General features: G+C 42.0%; 1 protein-coding gene across 1 annotated transcript; it reads left to right on the top strand.

Moving 5' to 3' along the window:
• The first annotated feature begins 849 nt into the window (after nucleotides 1-849).
• Nucleotides 850-16,654, top strand: LTV1 (LTV1 ribosome biogenesis factor). Its single transcript, XM_056566726.1, has 11 exons — nucleotides 850-1,006; nucleotides 2,564-2,695; nucleotides 4,310-4,498; nucleotides 6,807-6,891; nucleotides 8,259-8,385; nucleotides 8,514-8,766; nucleotides 9,135-9,262; nucleotides 12,976-13,109; nucleotides 13,459-13,511; nucleotides 14,755-14,955; nucleotides 16,207-16,654. The coding sequence occupies exons 1-11, from the start codon at nucleotides 1,004-1,006 to the stop codon at nucleotides 16,318-16,320; spliced, it is 1,419 nt and encodes a 472-aa protein (XP_056422701.1). The 5' UTR covers nucleotides 850-1,003; the 3' UTR covers nucleotides 16,321-16,654.
• The last annotated feature ends 8,059 nt before the right edge of the window (nucleotides 16,655-24,713 follow it).

Genomic DNA, 24,713 nt, shown 5'->3' with positions numbered 1-24,713 from the left:
TTTGCTGCATGCATGTTACATACACGACTCTTCTGTATATACCACTTTGTTGCATGCATGTTACATACACGACTCTTCTGTATATACCACTTTGCTGCATGCATGTTACATACACAATTCGTCTGTATAAAATGCTCTGTTGCATGCATATTATATGCACACCACTATTTTGGATATATTCAACTCTGCTGCTTGCATGTTACATACACAACTCTTCAGTATGTACAGCTTTTCTGCATGTGTGGTGTCGGGTGAGGGTAATGTGTAATTAACCTCTTCGTGACGCCAGGGCGTGGTTGACTTATACACCACCCGAGGTTCAGCCAGCTTCTCCTGGGCCAGGCACGGGGCAATAAGTACTCCGACGCAAGGTTACAGGGAAACTGACTTTACTGAGGCAGGATAGATGGTACAATCTGTCACAACTCAGATGGGTATAATGATAGATGCAGGATGAACCTTGGAAGCTTATCGGCTTGCTGGGACTTATAGTTGATTGTGCTGTATATGACTGACCTGCTGCAGGGTAACCCACGCTGGACTTTAGTGACTTTAACTTGACTGACTGACTGACTGCCCTGCTGTATACTGTCTACAAACTGGCTGTACACTCATACACCTGAGCTGTATTGTCTATATATACAGCACTTACAGCTCAGCTGCATACAGGTTACACAATTCACATAATCAAAAAACCAAACAACCAAAAAAAAGTCGCTTCTGACACACGTGACAGATCACGCGGTAAGAGCGTCATCAAAGGTCCTTTAGCTCAGGATTGAATATCTCCATGCGTCCGGTCACATGGTCATGGCGTCATTAAAGGTCCTGTAGTTCAGTATCTAACGTCACCATGTGTCCGGTCACATGGTCACGACGTCATGAAAGGTCCTGTAACTGACTAGGATCCAGCATGCATGGAGATAGTAGGCTCGTGAGCTGGTGACGTTCTGTGGACAGATCGCTGACTGACTGTTCTCTGGCTTCGGTTACATAGAGCATCATGGTGAGAGCCATAACCAGCTGTACTGTGTATATGGTGCGCCTATAGTCCAGGGCCTTCTCCCGATCACCACCACTGGTTGACTCCTTGGTAGCAGTAGTGCAGGTTACATACCCTGCATTGTCCGGTAGAGTTTCTATAGTAAAGCAGGGCAATGTGCTATTTGGGGAAGGTAATGAGATCGGTGCCTACGTCAGTGCTCGCCCCTAGTTGTGATTACCCAGTCTGGCTGGATCATCATATATAGTTGTATTACACAGCCACAAGTCTGCCCAATATTGTGCCTTTACTTCCCACCATTTCTGAACATGGTAAAGTGGATGAGCCGCATAGTGTTCCCCTACAGTTTCCCCAGGGGTGAACAGCGGGTCGCCTTTACTTGTGTGCATGGCTATTTCCATGTTGTATTACACAATGTCCCTAGAAGTATATGTCTTTCTCCAATGTACAGTGATCCCTCAACATACAATAGTTTCAACATACAATGGTCTTTTCTGGACCATCGTAAGTTGAAATCAGACTCAACATACAATGCTACGGACAGTCCAGATCTGTGAAACGTGTCAATGACTGGAAGAACCGACCAATCAGAATGGGCATTCACTGGTAAAACCCATGTATTACTGAAGTGAATGCACTGACTGGTGTCTGGTAGCGCCCCCTGTGCCAGGGTTAGCTGCTCCTTTGGACACCAGGTGAGGGTGACTCCATGTTACTTTTTTAGGACACTGTGTGTACTCTATAGGACCCCAAAGAAGCTCCTGTCCTCTACATAGACCAGTGTTTTCCAAGCAGGGTGCCCCCAGCTGTTGCAAAACTACAACTCCCAGCATGCCCGGACAGCCAAAGGCTGTCCGGGCATTCTGGGAGTTGTAGTTTTGCAACAGGTGGAGGCTCCCTGCTTGGGAAACACTGACACGGACAGTGATTTACAGCGCCCAGCAGATCTTTCTTACTTTTATATGTAAGGATTTGCTTTATCTATATTAGTTATCTACTTATTTTTCTTTAATTCTCACTTTTTCCTATTTTTGGATGACATTTTGGTGCCTTTAGAACCAATTTCCTGGTTTCCATAGAGTTCTGGTCTCCACATACAATGGTTTCAACATACGATGGTCGCCCTGGAACCAATTAATATTGTAACTTGAGGGACCACTGTATACTCCTGAATGATGGCATACATCATACATAGGGTCCCACGAATAGCATATACTACGTGGTGGTTGTTTCCTATACTGCTCTTTGGAATAACTCGTCAGCCTGTATCATTCTATACAGCAAATAAACATGCATCACGATGTAAACAACAATGGCCTCCGTCACGTTATTCGGGTCTTTGGAGACATTCACTGTATATGTTGGGAGATTACCATCATTTACCACAAAGGTACATAAAAAGAACCCTCAAGGTCCAAATCAAACACACAATCTGTTACTAAATTTACCAAGTCTTTGCTTAAGAACAGCTGTCGGATTTTATGATGTTTTTTGTGTTTGCGGCATATGTATTGTATGTATGTAGCATGCTTTTAATACCTGATTTACATTTCTTCTTAGCCTCACAGAAAGAAGAAACCCTTTATAGAAAAGAAGAAAGCGGTGACCTTCCACCTGGTGCACAGAAGTCAGAGGGATCCTCTAGCTGCCGATGAATCCGCTCCCCAGAGAGTCTTGTTACCTGCAGACAAGGTCTTTTTCTCAACACTTCATACCTCACTTTTGTATTTTGCTCTATTCTAGTCAGACCACACATAGAATACTGTGTACAGTACTGGGCACCAGTGTACAAGAAAGATAAAGTGGAGCTGGAGAGGGTTCAAAGACGGTCAACCAGGGTAATACGAGGAATGGGAGGACTACTGTACACGGAGAGATTGTCAGAATTAGGGTTATTTTGTTTAGAAAAAAGAAGGCTTAGGGGAGACCTAATAACTATGTATAAATATATCAGGGGACAGTACAGAGATCTCTCCCATGATCTATTCATACCCAGGACTGTATCTATAACAAGGGGGCATCCTCTACGTCTAGAGGAAATAAGGTTTCTACACCAGCACAGATGGGGGTTCTTTACTGTAAGAGCAGTGAGACTGTGGAATTCTCTCCCGTAGGAGGTGGTCATGGGGAACTCTGTAAAAGAGCTCAAAAGGGGTCTGATTATGTATACTAGATTTATAGGGACAGAACGTTGATCCAGGGATTTATTCTGACTGCCATATTTGGAATCGGGAAGGAATTTTTACCTCTAGTATGAAGGTTTTTTCCTTCCTCTGGATCAACTCAGTAGGGACTCATTAGGGTTATAGGTTGAACTTGATGGACTTTGGTCTTTCAACCTTATGAACTATGTTATTGGTAAATTTTTACAGTTTACACAGCAAAGTGTTCTAGGGAACTGATACATTGTAATGGGACCAGTTCCTGCACAGTTGAGCCATCATAGAGACTGTTGATAATTTGGGGTTTCAGCCAACACTGATTTAAGAGCGTTTGCTGTACGCCATAGAGCACTGCTTGGTCTGATAAGATGAGGGGAACCATGTGGTTGTCACTACTTTCTGTGTTGTAGTGCCATAGATGCATCCACATAATGCCACTAAATCAGACGGATGTTGGCACCTTTCAGCAGTTGCAGCAAAAGCTGTTGAATTTAAGTACCATAAGCATAATGGATGCAATCTATTGAGTCAACTGATTCCCTGTTTTTCAGTAAACCTTCTGGTCTAGTGTGCTTAAAGCATTTAGTAAAACTTCTGACGTGTTATCCAAACATGTCAGCATTTTAGACCACATGGGGTCTCTGTCATAAAATCCACTGCAACCCTGAGTTATAACCGGGTAAAGTGCGTGGCAGCATGCCTCACTCCCTAACTGGCTGATCTAACTGATGTACTTCATAAACCTGTGGTCTCCAACCTGCGGACCTCCAGATGTTGCACAACTACAATTCCCAGCATGCCCGGACAGCCGATAGCTGTGGAAGTTCTAGTTTTGCAACATCTGGAGGTCCGCAGGTTGGAGACCACTGTCATAGACTATATAATAGAGCCCATCAGTTTGATCAAGCTAGGGAGTGAAGCTCGCTGCCACTCACTTCACCCAGAAATAACTCGCAATCAGTAGTTTTGGAAATAAGACCCAGTGCAATGAAACTTTTAAGATTTCTGAATTACATGTTAAAAGTTTTACTACGTGACAGTAACGCTTTATATTGGCGTTGGTGTTCACATAATAGTGATGAGCACACAGAACAGTAAACTACTGAATGTATTCATAGGTAATGTGTTTCTTTTAATATTTTAGGTAGAGGTAGAAAAACGAAAAGAGGAGCAGAGGAAGTTTGGGGTCTTCTTTGATGATGAGTATAACTATTTGCAACATCTTAAAGAAACAGGGCCTGCTGAACTTGTCCCTTCTGAAACGCACCGAGCACCCAGCCGAATCATAGTGACTGAGGATGGAAAAGTGGAAGAGGAGGCTGAACATGTCCAGGTATGAGGACTTCAATCTTTACGCCTTTATGTTTACTTTGTTTACAAGTGCGCTACTTTGTATAAACCTAGTTCTTACAAGATGATGACCACACTCTATTTAGTGGTCCATAACTGATAAAAGAGAATCTGACAGCAGCATCACCTGAAAATACAGGGTAAAAGTGTTTGTGATGCTGCTTAAAATATCTAGGCTGCTGTTCCTGAGCAGAAGATTTGCTGAAAAGGCTGAAGACCACTTCCATTGCTCAGAAAAGGAAATTGGCATTTTTGCATAAATACAGATTGCTCTGGAACAGCTAAACTGCCTTTTTTTTTTATTCCTGTTAAAGTGTGTTTTTAAACTGCATCACCCGCACTATTAACCTGTGTATTCGGGTTAGTGCAGGGGATGCTGCTGTCAGTTTCTCTTGGGGACGTAGGGCGATATAAAGCGGGGTCAGGTGGTGACCCTTCGTCATATCTGGTCGGTCATGGCAGCTAACGGTAGCTGGGACCTGTGGCTGATACTGCGGTGTCCCAATCAGCTATACGGACACGAGGAGGGTCCCCACCTGCCTCCTCGAATCACCTGATCACCGAATGACTGCTCCGTGCCTGAGATCCAGGCAGGAGAAGTTGTGTGCCATAAATATTGATCTATGCTATAGCATAGCATTGATCAGTGTTGGCAATCAGTGTAATGCATGTTATAGTCCCCTATGGGAGCTATAACATTGCACGGAAAAAAGAAAAAAAAAGTGAATAAAGATTATTTAACCCCTTCCCTAATAAAGGTATGAATCACCCCCATTTTCCCATTTAAAAAGAAAAAAAAAACTGTGTAACTAAACATATGTGATATAGCTGCGTGTGTAAATGTCCAAACCATAAAAATATATAGTTAATTAAACCGCACGGTCAATGGCGTACATGTAAAAAAAAAAAAGTCCAAATTAGCGAATTTTTGGTCACTTCTTATACCATAAAAAAATTAATAAGAAGCGATCAAAAAGTCCAGTCAAAACAAAAATGGTACCGATAAAAACTTCAGATCACGGCGCCAAAAAATGAGTCCTCATACATCCCTGCATGCGGAAAAATAAAAAGTTATAGGGGTCAGAAGAGGACATTATCAAATGTATTAATTTTTGAGCATGTAGTTATGATTTTTTTTCCCAAAGTACAACAAAATCAAACCTATATAAGTAGGGTATCATTTTAATCGTATGGACCTACAGAATAAAGAGAAGGTCATTATCACCGAAAAATGCACTGCGTAGAAACTGAAGCCCCAGAAACTACAAAATGGCGTTTAATTTTTTTCAATTTTGTTGCACAATTATTATAATATTTTTTTTTTTGCCGTTGATTTTTGGGTAAAATGACTGATGTCATTACAACATAGAATTGGTGGACTCATCATATGAGTCTTTAGGTGCAAAATTGAAAGGGTTATGATTTTTAAAAGGTGAGAAGGGAAAAAAACAAAGTGCAAAAAACGAAAAACCCTGAGTCCTTAAAGGGGTACTCCGCCCCATAGGGGATAAGATGTCAGATCGCCGCAGTCCTGCTGCTGGGGACCCCAGGGATCGCCGCTGCGGCACCGCACTATCATTACTGCACAGAGCGAGTTCGCTTTGCACGTAATGCCGGAGCATTGTTACGTCACGGCTCCGCCCCTCATGACGTCACGGCCTGCCCCCTCAATACAAGTCTATGGGAGGGGGCGTGGCGGTCGTCACACCCCTGCCATAGACTTGCATTAAGGGGGTGGGCCGTGATGTCACGAGGGGCGGGGCCATGACGTCACGCTGCTCCGTCCCCTGTATCGCCCGTCATTACGCACAGAGCGAACTCGCTCTGCGCAGTAATGATAGCGCGGTGCCGCACCGGCGATCCCTGGGGTCCCCAGCAACGTGACCGAGGCGATCTGACATCTTATCCCCTATCCTTTGGATAGGGGATAAGATGTCTAGGGGCGGAGTACCCCTTTAAGGGGTTAAAGAAAGTGTTTAACTCTGACAAGTCAGAAGACTTTCTTGGTTACAGGAAACCTATAGTAAGCATACAGGTCCAGTGCATTGAAGGCATGTCGCTAAAGCTAATGAATGGTCAGTGGGGATCACAGGGAACAGACATGTTATGTTTTACGGGTAACCTTCCCTTTTTCATTTCCATCCGGAATTTCTAAGGTGTCAAATCCCTTTTTAGGATTTGATAGAATGGCATCTGATCTCTATTATTCTTGTACATGGTGTACTATGGTTTTCAAAGAACACTTGTTAAATGGTTATCAGCATATTAAGATGTATATTTTTTCTGTACAGGGTCCTTCCATAAACCTGCCTTCTTCAGTCTTTGCATCAGAATTTGAGGAGGAAGTTGGGCTTTTAAATAAAGCTGCCCCACGAGGTATGTTAATTCTTAATCTTGTTTAATCTCCTGCACTGAATAAAGGAAACATCCAAACGCACATTTACCCTGCAGTTTATGCCAAATTTTGCTCTAAACTATAAAAGTCACAAAGCATGATTGGGGAGATTTATCAAAACCTGTGCAAAGGAAAAGTTGCCCATAGCAACCAATCAAATTGCTTCTTTCATTTTTAACAAGGCCTCTGTAAAATGAAAGTAACAATCTGATTGGTTTCTATGGGCATCTGTCCAACTTTTCCTCTGCACAGGTTTTGCTAAATCTCCCCCGATGTGCACCAAATGTGCGGAAAATGTCTTGTCATTAGACATATTTGAAAAGTGCTAAGAAATGCGTGTAGACTGCAATATAAGCACTACAGGACTCCTATCTAGGACGCAGCTAACCGACCTGGTAAGGGCTCGGATGGCGCCTGTATGGCTGGCTCATCTATACCTATTCTGTACATATGTTGGTATTTGAGCCTCCATATAGTGCAGGTTGTTATCCACTTACATGGACTGTGATGATTTTGTACCTTTGCTACTGCATTTTGTATTTGTTGCCCATCATATTTTTGAGTACACCTTGCACCTAATAATCCCTGATTAGGTCTGGATGACTGAAACTCGTAAGGATAGGCGGTATCAGTGCAAATTTGTGAATTTTACTATTAATTTGTTTAACTGTTGGTGGAAGACTTTTCATAGTTAACGTTATGTCCTAGTGGCTAATCTTTGTCACTCCAGGAATTATATCTCCTACACATAAATTTGGTGTTACTTTTTTTTTTTTTTTTTTTATATTTGAGATTAAAAGCTAAGTATTATTCACTTCCCCCTCCTATTATATAATATAGGTTTACCCAAAAAATTTGAAGGTTCTTTTACAGCATGTTTTTGGTGTTAATTTGCTGAGACATAAAGGTCTATGGATACATTTGCTGTAACACCTGATGAAGACTTAATGATCCATGAATTATTTTGGGGGTTTCTGTTTATTTACTAGATGGAATAACTAAAACTTCGGAGCTATTCCATAGGGCAGGATCCAGTAAAACAAATAAAAAAGCGTATGGCATAGCATTCTTTTTTTTCCGTTTGTATGATGGTTGGTGAGTTCCCCAATGTATACCTCTGCTGGACAGTAAAAAGAGAGCCCAAGCTGAAAACAAGGTGCAAATATTGGCCCTGATATTTGGCTAATCATAGCAGGTATAGATCTGATTTTTGAACTGCTAGTTACAAATGCATCAATAGGTGTGTGTCTTCTAATCTATGGCAAATCACTGCCATAACTTACTGGAGTGACAGTGATCATCGCCGAATGGAGAGTCATTATTATTTTTATTTTTTTCCCCATTTTAGGTCTGTGCTTAGACTTGGATCCTGATATTGTGGCAGCTCTGGATGAAGACTTTGATTTTGATGACCCTGAAAACCAGCTAGATGATGATTTTGTATTACAAGCCAATGATCCTGCTGCCATTGCTAGGTACAGTACATTGCATTACTTTAATCTTTGCCTTTTTACTTTAGAATAACATCTACAACTTTTATAATGTAATATTTAATATATTAAATATTTTGTGTAGACTATAAAAATTGTCAAAATATTTATAGGGACAAGTACGGAGCAGATGATCATGAATGGGAAGATGTTGACAGTGACGAATCGGATGATGAAAGCCAAGAGGGTGACTTTGACTCAGATGGTCCTTTTTCGGGGGAAGAGGGTGAAGGAGGAGATCGTCCTATGAAAGAGTTTTTGTTTATGCAGGAAGAGACAAAGAGCCGCTTCTCAGAGTATTCAATGTCTTCCTCTGTCATGAGGCGGAATGAGCAGCTCACGCTACTGGATGAGCGCTTTGAAAAGGTATAAGTTATATACAAAATAGACAAATTATTAGGACTCGTGGGGGTCTGTATATGTTGAATGTATTTTCTCATCCAGGAAGCTAGTGACACAGTGTAAGTACTAGATATGGGATGAACTGAGGCAGAGGTGGGAGTTCATACTACTGTTGCATGCTAAGAGTTGCCACAGTTTGGTCTGGCATGGCTATAACCTACAAGACCTCGTTGTTAGCTTTTTAATTTGGCTGAGGCCTCTGTGGGTGGTAAATGTCTGCACTCTTAAATTCATTAACCGGGCCTAAACAAAGCATTGTTTCATTGAGTTTTCTCTGGATAGACAATATTAAATGGTTTATATGTATGCTAAATATATATATTTTTATATAGTTTTTTGAACAATTCGACGATGATGAAATTGGTGCCTTAGATAATGCAGAGCTGGAAGGATTCATCCATGCTGATAGCAACCGCCTCAAAGATGTCGTAGATAACTACTTCAAGGAGAAGGCAAAAGAGTAAGCTACTGCTATATATATTTTCACATAAGATTGTGCTCATTGTACCAAACTACTGAGGTTTGTTTCAAATTATTTGTGCAACCACTGACACTCTGTTTTGACCAGGACCAGTAAATTAAATAATGGAATAGGCTATCAATATCAGATCAGTGAGGACACAACGCCTGGTACGCCCTCTGATTAACCCTGATTCGACACATGACTGGTGCAGTCTGTCATAGTGTCACTCGGGGTGTATGGAGTGGGCTCTTAACTCGAGCACACTCCATACCCGATTTGTGTAGCTGTGGGCCATCGCTAATAGCCGGCGACATCTAAAGGAACCTTTCAAACTCTGGTGGTCTAATGGGAGGGGGGGCGGTTGGCGGGGTTGGCATCCATTGTCCTTTCCTCCTATGCTGGCTGCAGTTCTGTAACTGGCAAAGCCTGAAACAGGCTCTACCAATGGAGTGCAGATTACACAGATCAACGTATAATAAAGGTTTAAAAATAAATAAAAACACACACAGATGACAAACACATTTGGTATTGCCGCATGTGTAATTGTCCAAATGATTGAAATATAACATAATGTTATTATGGTAAATTGCATCAACGTAAAAAAAAAAAAAAAATCAATTTTTTTTTGTGTCATATCCCAGACGAAATTACGGTAGGTACCACAACGGTACCAATAATAACAGATTACGGTGCAAAAAACGAGCTCCCGGTATATGAAAAAGAAATGGGGGTCAGAAAATAGCATTTTTTTTTTTTTTATTAAAAGTTCATAATCTTTAAAATTAGTAAACATGACAAACTATACAAATTTGGTATTGCTGTAATCGGGCCAACAAGAGTGCAAAAGGGTGCAAGAAAGAACCCTTCAACCTCCCTTTAAATTTTCAAAATTGCATTTCTTTTTCAACTTTGTAGCAGAGGCAGCACTATATACATTTTATAGTGGGTGTTACTACAGCTTTCTGCAGCTCAGCCCCATTCAAGTGAATGCAACTGAACTCCAGTTTCCCAGACAGTCACTACATAATGAATAAAGTAAAAGTTGTCTTTGTTCAGAAAAATTAATTGGGGAATTGCCATGCAACCATTTCCTGGTTGGCTTTCGGAGCAGCTCCTCTGTTCTTGACACTGGCTACAGAACGGAGTTCTAATGACAGGAACACGTCTCATTTTGTGAAGCTGAAATTATTTTCTTATACTATAAAGTCCAGTGTTAGGCTGGAATTCCACTTTTTATTTTTTTTGGGGGAGAAACACCAGTTCTGCTGCATGGTGTTTTTTCGGCCAAAAAATGCTGCGGCCAGATGTTAGCTGTAAATCAATGAGAAATTGCTAAATTCTTTTTCCACTTGCCATTTTTTCACACTTTTTGGGGGCGTTTTTCAGCTCCTTGGCGGTTTTGCAAAATCGCAGCATGTTGAGCCAATGGCGTTTTTTTTCCCCCTGAAATCGTGGCATTTTTCTCCCATAGAAGTCTATGGGAGTAAAAAGAAACGCTATGTGGGTTTTAACTTTTTTTTTTCCTGTGGCTTTTATTATTTTTTGGACTTTAGCGATCCAAAAAAATGATGGAGATACACTTTTTTTTTTTTTTAATTTTTTATAAAATTTAGTAGGCTACCATTAAAAAATTAAAGATACAGTATTGATGGAAAAAATTGTATTTAAGGAAATGTATCTTTTTTTATAACAAAATTTTTACTTTTAAACAGGAATCAATTTGTGTGTGGGCAGGGCACTAAAAATATAGCCGACAATAATAAAAATGTAGTGTGTGTGTGTTTCACTTTTATTTATTTTTTCTCTCTTAGGTGGTACTACTACTCCCAGCATGGGAGTAAAAGTACCTTTACTAATTGACAGGTTCCATTGCGCTCCTTCTGTATAATTTATAGATGCGGCTGGCCGCTGTTCTATGGTCCCCTGCACTGCCGTGTATATACACCTATTCATATTTCCCGCAGAGAGTTGTGATTGGCCAGATGGTTCCAGCCAGTCGCTACTCTGTGGGAAATATAAATAGGTGTACAGTGAGCCCCGACCTAAGATCATTTCAACATACGATGGCCTCTCAGAGGCTATCGCATGTTGAAGGCAGCATCAACATATGATGCTTTTGAATGTCGGGGCCATCGCATAAACGGCTATCCGGCAGCACAGACTGCTTCAGCTGCCGCCAGATAGCCGTTTAAGGTAGTCTGGCGATGGTCACTCGCCTGTCCCCGGCGCTCCAGACCGTTCTCTTCAGGATCCCCTGCATCGCCGTTGCTCTCCTTCATCGTCATCACGTTGCCGCGCATGCAGTCCCGTCATCCAATAGGAGCGGTGTGCGCAACGACGTGATGACAGCAATGAAGAGCAATGATCCCTGGCAGCAGAGACTGTCCAGAGCGGTGGGGACACCCTGGGGACGTGGCGACAGCGATGGAGGGCAACATCCAGGGCAGCGGTGACGGTCCGGAGCGGCGGGGACAGGTGAGTATAACTTCCTATTCTTTTCATTGCACGGATCCCTCAACATACGATGGTTTCAACTAAGGATGGTTCATTTGGAACGAAATACCATCGTATGTTGAGGGATCACTGTATATATACGTCAGTGCAGGGGACCATAGAAGAGCGGCCGGCCGCATCTGTACAATATACAGGAAGATCAGTGTGCTCCATGTTGGGAGTAGCAGTACCTGCAGTTAAGGACAGATCACAGCGGGTATCACCCCTGACATCTGCTGTGATCGTCCTATCTATTGCAGAGATGTGGAGCGGCTTTCTCCAGCTTTCCACATCTCTGCACTATACTCCGGCCAGTGATGTGAATAGAACATCACTCCTTCATATTTCCCGCTGAGAGCTGTGATTGGCTGCAACCGTCCAGCCAATCACCACTATGGTAGGAAAATATGAAGGAGTGATGTTCTATTCACATCACTGACCGGAGTACAGAGCAGAGATGCAGAGCCACATCTCTGCTTTATTATGGACAATCGCATCAGTCGATATGTCTATTACTACAGGTACTACTACTCCCATCATGGAACAGTCTGTTCCATGCTGGGATTAGTAGTACTATCTAAAAAATTTAACAAAGAATAAAAAAAATAAAAAAATTTTGAAACACACTTAATTAAAAACTAACTAAAAGTTCATTATAAAAAAATTTAAAATGTCCTTAAATAAAACCTTTCCCCATCCTTTTTTTTTTTTTTTTATTGTACCCCACACATTTTTAAAAAAAACGCCAAAGGGGCCAAAAATGCAATTTCAACTCAAATGCAAAAACGCCAGAAAAAAACGTAGGAAATTGCACTGGCGTTTTTTTCAGTGAAAAAAATGCTGGGGGAAAAACCAAAGTGGAATTCCAGCCTTATAAAATAAAGAGAACAAGAGGAAAATCCAGCTCCCAAGGTGCAAGTACAATAAAACTTAACATTTACTTCATCCAATTAAAAATAAAATGAATGAAATGTTATTTTTAATTGGATGAAGTAAACGTTAAGTTTTATTGTACTTGCACCTTGGGAGCTGGATTTTCCTCTTGTTCTCTGCCTGAATGCTACAGGATAGGCGGATCCCTGGATCCGTGCTTCCATAATATCATCTGTCTGTCTGGAGTCTCCGAGTGGTGAACTGATCCATTTCCCTTCTGTACCTTATAAAATATAGTACAGTGATGTCATTCTAATTGTTGATATGCTTTGCTATTGCTGAAGATGTGTTAAGCTGAAAGACATGGAGCACAGGCCTGAGCTGGATTTAATTGAGGAAGATGAAGAGGATAATGAAGAAATGCAGACTATAGTTATAGAAGAACCAAGCGAGAAATGGGACTGCGAATCTATTCTAAGTATGTATAACTTTCATTTAGTAGAAATGGGACTGCGAATCTATTCTAAGTATGTATAAGGCTGGGTTCACACTACGGTTTGTCATTACGGTTCCCGTATACGGCTGTGAGGAGGGGTGGGCATGGCTTAATCGCGGCACCCGCAGTCAGCTGTATTCGGGAACCGTAGTTAATGTGTGTCTATGAGCCGACCGAAGTGAACCGCAGCCTCCGGTCGGCTGCTTTTTCGGCCGTATGCGGTTTCCCGACCGCAAGCAAAAACGTGGTCGACTTGCAAAGGTCTAGTTTTCCTTAGTTTTACTGAAATGTAAAAAAAAAAAAATGTTTTCTTTTCCCCCCTGTTCTACAGGCACATATTCCAATTTGTACAATCACCCGCAAATTATTAAGGAGTCACCAAAGGTAAGTGTGTCATTACCAATCTTTCCTTTTTCCTATTCCAGAATGCCATACATGTACGGTGTGGAATGCAGTCCTTTTTAATGCATGTTACAATACATGTATAGCGTTCTGTTAGAGCCATCGGCTCCTGTTGGGTGGGTGCTGGCTGCCACATTTTCCACAACTTCAATCCGATGCTGCCGTCAGTGCGATTGCAGCATCCAGCAGGGTGACAGAGGAAGAGAGCTCCCAAAGTGAATGCACAGTGTTGATGGTAGCCTGACAATGGCCTCTGATTCTCCTGCTATGAATGTGTAACTTTGACGGGCATTATACACTGCAGTACAGATCTGTACTGCAGTGTATTTTGTTTATTATCAACAGATCGTACAGTCAAGTCCCTTAGTAAAACAATAAAAAATAAGCAAAAGTCTGAAAACACAAAAAAAGTGTGCATTTACATGCATGCTATAAAAAAAACTGCAATACTTAATCTGCAGAGCAAACAGCATTAAAAATAAACTTATGAAGCTTAAAATGAAATAAAAATCCATCAATCTCGCTTATACTCAAAAAAAATAAAAAAAACACTGAAAAAACAACTCTTTCTGCATCTAAATAAGTACTCCCAAAATTATCACTTCTCTCAGAATATGGCACTACACAAAAAAATATTTAACAAAAAGTTATTATAGTATAACTGTAATAAACCATTTAAGTATATCGATTGGGTATCTCCATAATAATACTGATATGCAGAATGAAATTTACATGTCATTTATACCATCCACAAACATTTATAAAAATAGGTATGACACTAATCTTGCCAACCTGCAGAGTAAAGTTAACATACCATTTATACCACCTGGTTTTGGCACCCTCATGGCTTCCTTTGCTTGATATCATGTCTGCACAATATCCTAAATAAAAGGCCCCAAAATCCACGAGGTGCTCCTGTGTGTCTAAGGTCTGTGTTTAAATCAAGTAGCTCACCAGGGACACTTATAGGATATTTCGACAAACATAAAAATTAGGGGAATAAATATTGATTTGCATTTCTCAGTCCACACCTGCTGTGTTGCAAATGCAAGTTTTACAAATTGTGGGATATTTTTTCTCCCTAAAACCGCTGAATGTATCAACCGAAATTTACCTCCAACATAAGTTGCAATATTTCCCAAAAATCTCTGAAGGTCTTGGATAAGTAAAATAATTAATATAACAAAATCTACATATAAATGTTTGCATTTATTTTGTTTTTTAGGCCAAACCAATTAAGGTATCTGCTAAAACTGGCATGCCAGTAGGAGTCCTTCCTGAAAGAGGGCTCACAGCAAAGCAAGTGGAGCGTATGGAAATGATTAACGGTGGAGATTTGCCTAAGGTGTCAACCCAGCCACGCTCCAAACAGGAGTCCACCGAAGAGCGAAAAGCAAGGAAACAGGCGATAAAGGAAGAACGCAAGGTTGGCATCTAATCGCTTATGTACACACAATGTACCAGGACAAACCAACTTAAATTCTACCTGTTGGCACTTTATAAGTCTAAGAAATTGCCATTGATCTTTTTAGTTTTTATCAGAAAAGGCAGTTTTCTATTCTTTAAATGTGCACTGTCAGATATAAAAACTTTTGATATGTTGTAAAGCATACAAAACCAATAGGCTTTGCAATTGCTTTCATTAAAATGTTTTCAGTATTTCATATTGAAAAAGCCAGTCAAAGAACTGCCCCCCCCCTGCCTCCTAGGATATATACTAGACCTGCTGTGTCCACTTGTCATCCCCTACGTCATGGACACACTTCACGATTGACAGGTCTGCAGGTCTAAAGCTGCTGCTTGTGTGCTCCTGTGGAGAGAAGGGGGGGACGACAGAAGCACAGGCTCCCTCACTGTCTGCTGTGTGAAGAGAAGGGGGGATGGGCAGCACACTGCTGCTGTGACTGAGCAGGAGACAAGACTGAATGGAGGATTTTTGTTTTTTGTTTAAAAAGTGTCCCTGCATATATATCTGAATATATGAAGTGAATGTGTGTGTGTGTGTGTGTTGCAGGTGGACTACAATCATATGCTTCCAGCTATTGCAAAACTACAACTCCCAGCATGCCTGCACAGACAAATGATGTGTGGGCATGCTGGGAGTTGTGGTTTTGCAACAAGTGGAGGAACACATCCTGCAGCAGCACTGCTGAAAATCAGTTTTACCAATCATATGCCTCCAGCTGTGGCAAAACTCCAACTCAAAGTATGTGTGGGCATGCTGGGAGCTGTAGTCTTGCAAAAGCTGTAAGCACACTGTGTGTGTGTGTGTGTGTGTGTGTGTGTGTGTGTGGCAGAAAACCAGAAAGGAAAGGGTTACCACTCCCAGAGCAGTGATTGAGGGGGAGTGGTCATCACAGTGAGGACCCGCCCCTCTGCTGTATATGAAAAGTAAATAAAGTGAATTCTAAGAGAATTATTGGTCATAGACCCATAAAGATTACATTTACATGATCAGGATGAGCTACTGAGCAACATATAACAGTATTTTTTTTTCTTGTTTTTTTTGGGTGATCTGACCGTTACGCTTTAAGGATGTCTATTGTCAATGTTTAATGTTAGTGGTCTGATATCACCATAATTCCAGTACAATGTATTGTTGATTCATCACACGGGTGATCAAATAATTTATTTGTAAAAGAAAAAAAAGTTAATGTGCTTCTTTTGTTTGTTCCAGGATCGAAGAATGGAAAAGAAGGCAAATAAACAGGCATTTAAAATGGAAAAGAGCAGACAGGAGAAGGAGCAGCTAAATTTGAGACAGAACCTTCAAGGACTCAAGTTGTCATAAGTTTTTGTCAAGATTGGCCAGACTGAAGCTCTGTGAGCAAGTATAAGTAGTGTATGACACTACAAGATCAAGAGAATAATATCCACCAGGATACTTACACTAGAAACATCAAAACTGAAAGTATTGCAAGATTTCATGGAGCAGATATTGCAAATGGCACATTTTGTCAAGCAAAAACTTTAAATGATCAAAAAACTCTTCAACAAACTTTGCAACATAAATGAATAATACAGGTGAATAAAAGAACCTATATCTTATTAGAGAAAAATGCCTATCCTCTTATTAGACTCCTTTCCTGCTCCTTCCTCCCTTCTCAACCTATTTACTCTTAAAGGGGTATTCTGGCATTTAAAAAAAATGGATATGTTGCTGGGGAGGAGAGATAAAAAAAAAAAAAAAATGAAAAAGCGATGCTTCTCTACCCCCCAGTCTCCCAGACGTCACGCTGCATCTCCCGATCAGCTTCTACTGCTCCACCGATGCTCTGTCTTCTTACCTCCAAGACAGGAGCTCAGAGCAGGACCTGCCTGCTCAGCCAATCACTGGCTGAAAGTTTCCCTTCTAGGCCAGTCATTGGCTGAGTGGGCATGTCCTTCTCCGAGCTATTCTCGGCCAGTCAGGAAGACTACAGGAGATTGGGGGACCAGAAGGGGCTAAAAGTTACCTGCAGGAGGACCGTTTTTTTTTTTTTTTTTTTTTTTTTTTCACAGTCCCAGCAACTTTATACAGAATACAGAGGCACAGAAACAATGGAAAGTGTAATATCTCACCCCAGTGCTGGATTTATAGCAAACACTGCTCAGTTCTGCTATTTACCAGTAATGTCCTTCATGTTGCTGCTGGTTTTCAGGGTGTGCTATAGAGCTCTAGGGGAGCAGGATCTCCTATTGTGTTATATGCAGTGTATGGGCTGAGAGAGAGAGCCTGCAGAGGGGCTTATGTACTATCATGGCCAGAGACAGTGCTATTCCTCATGTACACAAATGACCGCTTTTCCTGCAGTTAACTGAAAGTAGAGGTAGATGCTTTAAGTTGTATTTAAGTTTACCATGAACATAAGTGGGTCTAAACTAAAGTTTATGTGAAATGATACTAATGTACAAGCTTTTCTGAAAATGTATTGTATAAGAGGGCTATATGCTTACTAATCACGCTTGTGCCTTCTATATTTTGCCCTGTTGGTTATTACAGTCTTAGTTCATCCAATCTGACAGTCAAGCATGATTAGTTCCGCTTCATATTGCTATCCTCTACTGCAGTGGTCTTCAACCTGCGGACCTCCAGATGTTGCAAAACTACAACTCCCAGCATGCCCGGACAGCCAACGGCTGTCCGGGCATGCTGGGGGTTGTAGTTTTGCAACATCTGGAGGTCCGTAGGTTGGAGACCACTGCTCTGTGTATGCAAGCAAGGGGGATTGTGGGAAAGTTGTCACTGGTCAGAGGAAGCCAAAAAAAAATCAGGTTCATTAGGAGAAGGCCCGTACAGGGATGTAGGCAAATTTTACCTAAAAAAAAAAAAAAAAATCCACCAACTCAGTTATTGGAAATGAATTATGGCTGTCATTGCTATATCATTTGTAATATGCCCTCATTGTAAATAAAAAAGAAATATATGCATTTGTGACGTTCAGACTATTTGTATTTTCTTATCACACTGTCCTATTGTATAATACTATTATAGATGAAAGTTTGGCAAACATTTTATATCCGCGAAAGTATCTTTTCACAGCATTAGACTCGAAACTTGTTTTTCCCTTATTGAGATAGAAGTGGCTAACATAGCGAGAAACTGTCCAGTATGACATAGATATGTCATAATTGTGTATATGAAGAGCAGTTATTCTAATGCAACATACCCTTTAAAGGAGAACTATCATGCAGAAAAACTTTGGATAGGGTTAAGTTTTAGATCGTGGGGGGCCCGATCGATGGGATTAGAGATGAGCGAACTTACAGTAAATTCGATTCGTCACGAACTTCTCGGCTCGGCAGTTGATGACTTATCCTGCATAAATGAGTTCAGCTTTCAGGTGCTCCCGTGGGCTGGAAAAGGTGGATACATTCCTAGGAAACTCTTTCCTAGGACTGTATCCACCTTTTCCAGCCCACCGGAGCACCTGAAAGCTGAACTAATTTATGCAGGATAAGTCATCAACTGCCGAGCCGAGAAGTTCGTGACGAATCGAATTTACTGTAAGTTCGCTCATCTCTAGATGGGACCATACACAATCTCCTGCACGGGACCCAGACTCTCCCCGGTAATGGGACCTCCAGCTCTCCCATAGAGATACACGGAGGAGGAGGCGTGTCATCCACCACTTTGTACGCTCCAGTCCTGTGCAGGAGATCGTGGGGGTCCCAGCGGTCCGGACCCCCCACCATCTAGAACTTATCTAAAAAGTGTTTTTTAATTACCCCCTCCCTTGTCAAATATGTGTAAAAAAATAAAATAAAAAACTACCCAGACCAGACAACCCCTAAACCACTACGTATTGACAGGAATAACCAACCCTCCTTCTATGTTAGTTAGGGGTTGCTTTACTTCTTAAAACATCTAGAATGTCTTCAGTTCTAGTTTTATACACAGTGGGTAAACTTTCATAGAGTTTTCTAGGTTTTTTCAGATTTCCCTGGATTTTGGATGATTGTTTCTATCAAAAAAAATACTGTATTGAAGGAGTTATCCAGGAATAAAAAAAACAGCGACACTCCTGTCCTTAGGGTGTGTATGATATTATGGTTCCATTGAAGTGAGTAGAGGCAAGTTGTAATACAACATACACACACAACCTTAGGGCAGATGTGGCACTGTTTTTGAAGTCATTTTTTCTATTTGAGTTCTTGAATAACCTCTTCCCGACCCATGGGCGGACATGATGTGGGCCGGCGTCATAATTGGGAGATGCCGACTGCTATCAGCAGCTGACATCTGCTGCTATTGACTGACAATAATCTATAAACATTAAATGTTGTCCCATCTAGTGGGTTGCCATACACTGTCCACTCCATTGTCTGTCAGCACATGGGAGAAGTGGTCTGTAAATGAAAACATTTGGTAAAGGGATAAAGTTGTGCTAATACTTGAGAGCATATAATATAAGAAGGTCAGGCGCACATGGAAATAAAGTCTAAAACTAATGGCAGGTTGCAAACTGCATTTCAGCCTTGTCCAAAAGTTTATTAGTCTAAATTTAGTGCTGCTTTTTCAAAGAAGTGTTCTGGCGATATTTAGTACAACCGAAGTTATTAAACAATAATGTAAAGGCTCTTGTGTTTACTTATTTCAGCTATTGTGCCATTAAAGGGCTATGTCTTTATTTTGTCTTCCCCTCTGATGTGCGCATACTAATGCAGCCTACATTTCCTATGATGCTTTGCAGACATAGGAGGATGGGGTCTTGTCTCCCCCAGTCCTAAGTGCAGCAAGTAATAGATTTGTGACACGGGGGGACACTTATCAAGCTTTTACCTGATCGCTCACGACAGCACCCCTGGAGAGGACCTCCCATCGCGGGACAGGAAACCTGGAACATAAAAAGGGATACTCCTCTCCACACCTCAGTTCAGGTTTTCTGTCCTCCGATAGGAGGCCTGGGAGCCGTCTCCATACCTCTCCAAGGGACTGCTGGTCCTCTGGTAGTGGGGCTCCCTGTTTGGCAGAAGTCTCCTCTGGGGAGCATTTGTGAGTCTGCCTGTGGGTCTTGTGGGGAATCCGGTGGGGTCCCGATAGCCCTGCATCTCTGTCTGGTTCCCTGGGTCAGTGGCGTTAAGGAGGGGGCGCTGTGATCGCTGTGCCGTGCGCTATTAACCCTTTAGATGCGCCGTTCAAAGTTGATCGTCGCGTCTAAAGTGAAAGTAAAGTACTGCTGGTTAGCTCAATGGGCTGTTCGGGACCGCCGCTGCGAAATCACAGCGTCCTTAACAGCTGGCGGACACAAAGAGGCTCCTCACCTGCCTCCTGCGTCGCTGAAAAACTGCTCAGTGCCTGAGATCAGTGGCGTTGCGACCCGGGTGCGGGGGGTGCGGCCCGCACCGGGTGACACCAACCTAATGGGGTGACACCAAGACGCTCCGCAGCACCCACACCCCCTCCCCAGCTACACTGACACCCCCCTACTGTGCCCGACCGGCCTCCCATCCGTCAGCACCCCCCCCCCCCCTGTGCTGTGTGTGCGGTGCGCCCGTCCGTTAGCAACCCCCCCCCCCCCCTTTCAGTGCGCCCGTCCGTCATCACGCCCCCCCCCCCCCCCTCACCTTCACCAGTACTGTGCCCGGCCTCCGCTCCCACGTCTGCGCCGGCCTGACGTCACACCGCATGGCCGCGCAGGTGGACGTCAGTTACGTCACTCGCATTGCGCCCGGTGAGAAGGATCGCTGCGCTGGATGGGTGAGTGTGTGTGTCTGTCTCTATCTATGTTTGTGTGTGTGACTCTGTGTGTGTGTGTGACTGTGTGTGTGTTTGTGTGACTCTCTGAGTGTGTGTGTGACTCTGTGTATTTGTGTGACTCTGTGTGTGACTGTGTTTGTGTGACTCTGTGTGTGTGTGACTGTGTGTCTGTCTGTGAGTGTGTGTCTGTCTGTGAGTGTGTGTCTCTCTGTGTGTGTTTCTCTCTGTGTTGTATGTGTTTTCTTTTTTTTGTGTGTGTGTGTGTGTGTGTGGGGAGACTTTGACGCATTGTGGGGAACCTGCGGCCTAATGTGGGGAGTCTATGCTACCTAATGTGGGGAGTCTATGCTACCTAATGTGCGGAGTCTATGATACCTAATGTGCAGAGTCTATGCTACCTAATGTGGGGAGTCTATGCTATCTAATGTGGGGAATCTGTGCTACCGAATGTTGGGAAACTGCTACCTAATGTGGGGAATCTGTGCTACCTAATATGGGGAAATTGCTACCTAATGTGGGGTAACTGGTACCTACCTAATGTGGGGAAACTGGTATCAAATGTGGGGAATCTATGCTGCCTAATGTGGGGAAAAGATGCTACCTAATGTGGGGAAACTGCTACCTACCTAATGTGGGGGAACTGCTGCCTACCTAATGCTCCCCCCCCTGGCAGCACCTCCATCAGCAGATCCTGATGGTGGATGATGGCGGTGCTCCTGCCAGGAGGATGATCCTGCCGATGGATGATGGGGGTGATACTGCCAGGGGGGATGGCCAGTAGCACCCTCATCATCCTTTAGCAACACCCCCCCCCAGTAGTAGCACCACGATCATCCACTAGCAACACCACCAATACCCCCCTCCCGTGGTAATAGCATCAGCTAACGGATGTTGAGGGGTGTTACTGCGGTTGTGGTATTATATTCAGAGGGTGCACTGTATGGCAACGTTATATTCAGAGGGCGCAGTTTGTGGTAGTATTATATTCAGAGGGTGCAGTGGGTGGTAGTATTCTATTCAGAGGGCGCAGTTTTGTGGTAGTGTTATATTCAGAGGGCACAGTGGGTGGTAGTATTATATTCAGAGGGCGCAGTTTGTGGTAGTATTATTAGAGATGAGCGAACTTACAGTAAATTCGATTCGTCACGAACTTGTCGGCTCTGCAGTGGATGACTTATCCTGCGTAAATTAGTTCAGCCTTCAGGTGCTCCGGTGGGCTGGAAAAGGTGGATACAGTCCTAGGAAAGAGTCTCCTAGGACAATATCCACCTTTTCCAGCCCACGGGAGCACCTGAAAGCTGAACTAATTTATGCAGGAAAATTAATCAACTGCCGAGCCGAGAAGTTTGTGACGAGTTGAATTTACTGTAGTTTGCTCATCTCTAAGTATTATATTCAGAGGGCGCAGTGGGTGGTAGTAATATATTCAGAGTGTACAGTATGTGTTGGTATTATATTCAGAGGGTACAGTATGTGATAGTATTATATTCAGGGGTACAGTATGTGATAGTATTATATTCAGGGGTACAGTATGTGGCAGATTAATATTCAGAGGGTACAGTATATGGTAGTATTATATTCAGAGGGTACAGTATGTGATAGTATTATATTCAGGGGTACAGTTTGTGGCAGATTTATATTCAGAGTGTACAGTATGTGTTGGTATTATATTCAGAATGTACAGTGTGTGGTATTATTATATTCAGTGGGTATGGTGTATGGAAGGTTTATAATCAAAGAGTATAGTGTATAGTAGTATTATATTTAGAGGATACAGTGTCTGGCAGGTTTATAATAATAATTGTTTTCATGTAGAGGATGAGAATGCGCTGACATAGTGAGGAGACGTCTGGGCGTCACATTCTACAGACAGAAGTTTTAGCTGGACCAGGCGGTATGTACCATCTGAATTAGATAAGGAAAGACTATAGAGAAGATGTCACTGATATCATTGTGTATTCTCCTCACTATGTCCTATCAGAGCTGTAGTCGCTTGCCAGTTCTACAGTTATGGTCAGTGAAACTACAACTCCCAGCATAACCTCACCACTGCATAAAGGGGTACTCTACTGGAAAACATTTTTTTTTATCAACTGGTGCTACAAAGTTAAACAGATTTGTAAATTACTTCTATTTAAAAATCTTAATCCTTCCAGTACTTATTAGCTGCTGTATAAGCGATTCACAGGAAGTTATTTTCTTTTTTAATTTCTTTTCTGTCTGACCACAGTGCTCTGTGCTGACACCTCTGTCCATGTCAAGAACTGTCCATAGTAGGAGCAAATCCCCATAGCAAACCTATCCTGCTCTGGACAGTTCCTGACATGGACAGAGGTGTCAGCAAATAGCACTGTGGTCAGATTGGAAAGAACTACGCAACTTCCTGTGGAGCATACACCAGCTTATAAGTACTGTAAGTATTAAGATTTTAAATAGAAGTAATTTAAAAATCTGTTTAACTTTCTGGCACCAGTTGATATAAAAGTAAATGTTTTCCAGTGGAGTACCCCTTTAAGTAATTCTGGGAGCTGTATATTTAAATGGTGAAAACTTCTTTAACACTTTCCTATTCTGTGGCAACTGGTATATCTGATTATTATACTGGAATTTCTCACAATGCGCTATAACAGTGGTGTCTGTCACAACAGGCTAAAAACTTACTGGGGGGAAGTATGGGGTGACACCATTTTCTACCGCACCGGGTGACACCAACCCTAGCAACGCCACTGCCTGAGATCCAGGCATGCGCAATCAAGCGGCAGAATCATCGATCAATGTTATCCTATAAGATAACAAAGATCAATTTAAAAGATCAGTGTGTGCAGTGTTATAGCCCCAATGTGGGCTACAACACAGCAAAAAAAAGTCTGAATCGCCCCCCTTTCCCCATAAAAAAAAAAGTGTAAAAATAAACGTGGTATCGCCGCGTGCGGAAATGTCCGAATTATAAAAATATATTGTTAAACCACACGGTCAATGGCGTACGGGTAAAAAAAATTCCAAAGTCAAAAAAAGGGTATTTTTGGTCACTTTTTTATATCATGAAAAATGAATAAAAATCGATCAACAAGTCCGATCAATACAAAAATGGTACCGCTAAAAACTTCAGATCACTACGCAAAAAATGAGCCCTCATACAGTCCTGTACGCGGAAAAATAAAAAAGTTATAGGGTCAGAAAATGACAATTTTAAATGTATATATTTTCGTGCTAAATCCAGAAGTATGACAAAAATCAAACCTATATAAGTAGGGTATCATTTTAATCGTATGGACCTACAGAATAAAGATAAGGTGTAATTTTTACCGAAAAATGAACTGCGTAGAAACGGAAGCTCCCAAAAGTTACAAAATTTTTTCTTCAATTTTGACGTACAATGATTTTATTTTTCATTTTGCCGTCTATTTTTGGGAAAATCGACTGTCATTACAAAGTAGAATTGGTGGTGCAAAAAATAAGCCATCATATGGATTTTTAGGTGCAAAATTGAGTTATGATTTTTTAAATGTAAGGAGTAAAAAACAAAAGTGGAAAAACACTGAGTCCTTAAGGGGTTAAAGGACTAGGAATTGTCAGGAATGTGGGTGCTTGAGCCTTCTCTGTGGTCACTAGAGATGAGCAAATTTACAGTAAATTCGATTCGTCACGAACCTCTCGGCTCGGCAGTTGATGGCTTTTCCTGCATAAATTAGTTCAGCTTTCAGGTGCTCCCGTGGGCTGGAAAAGGTGTATACAGTCCTAGGAGAATCTTTCCTAGGACTGTATCCACCTTTTCCAGCCCACAGGAGCACCTGAAAGCTGAACTCATTTATGCAGGATAAGTCATCAACTGCCGAGCCGAGAAATTCGTGACGAATCGAATTTATTGTAAATTCGCTCATCTCTGGTGGTCACCCCTGCTATTTCCAGTCCCCCTAGTGTTCAAGAGGAAAATCTTACTCTATATTCCTCCTCTGATGAAGAGCTTAAATCCAAATTGCTCTTTTTTCCAGATGATGCTGATC

This window comes from Hyla sarda, chromosome 3, assembly GCF_029499605.1.
Source record: "Hyla sarda isolate aHylSar1 chromosome 3, aHylSar1.hap1, whole genome shotgun sequence".
In the NCBI taxonomy this organism is placed as follows: Eukaryota; Metazoa; Chordata; class Amphibia; order Anura; family Hylidae; genus Hyla; species Hyla sarda.
The sequence above is the reverse complement of the archived record's forward strand: the minus strand, read 5'-3'. Positions and strand labels throughout refer to the sequence as shown.

What these genes read in the sequence shown, in the direction of transcription:
- LTV1 (XM_056566726.1), top strand. An exon ending in AAATAAAGCTGCCCCACGAG is followed by an intron (nt 6,892 to 8,258) that starts GTATGTTAATTC and finishes TCCCCATTTTAG; the next exon opens with GTCTGTGCTTAGACTTGGAT. An exon ending in GATCCTGCTGCCATTGCTAG is followed by an intron (nt 8,386 to 8,513) that starts GTACAGTACATT and finishes AAATATTTATAG; the next exon opens with GGACAAGTACGGAGCAGATG.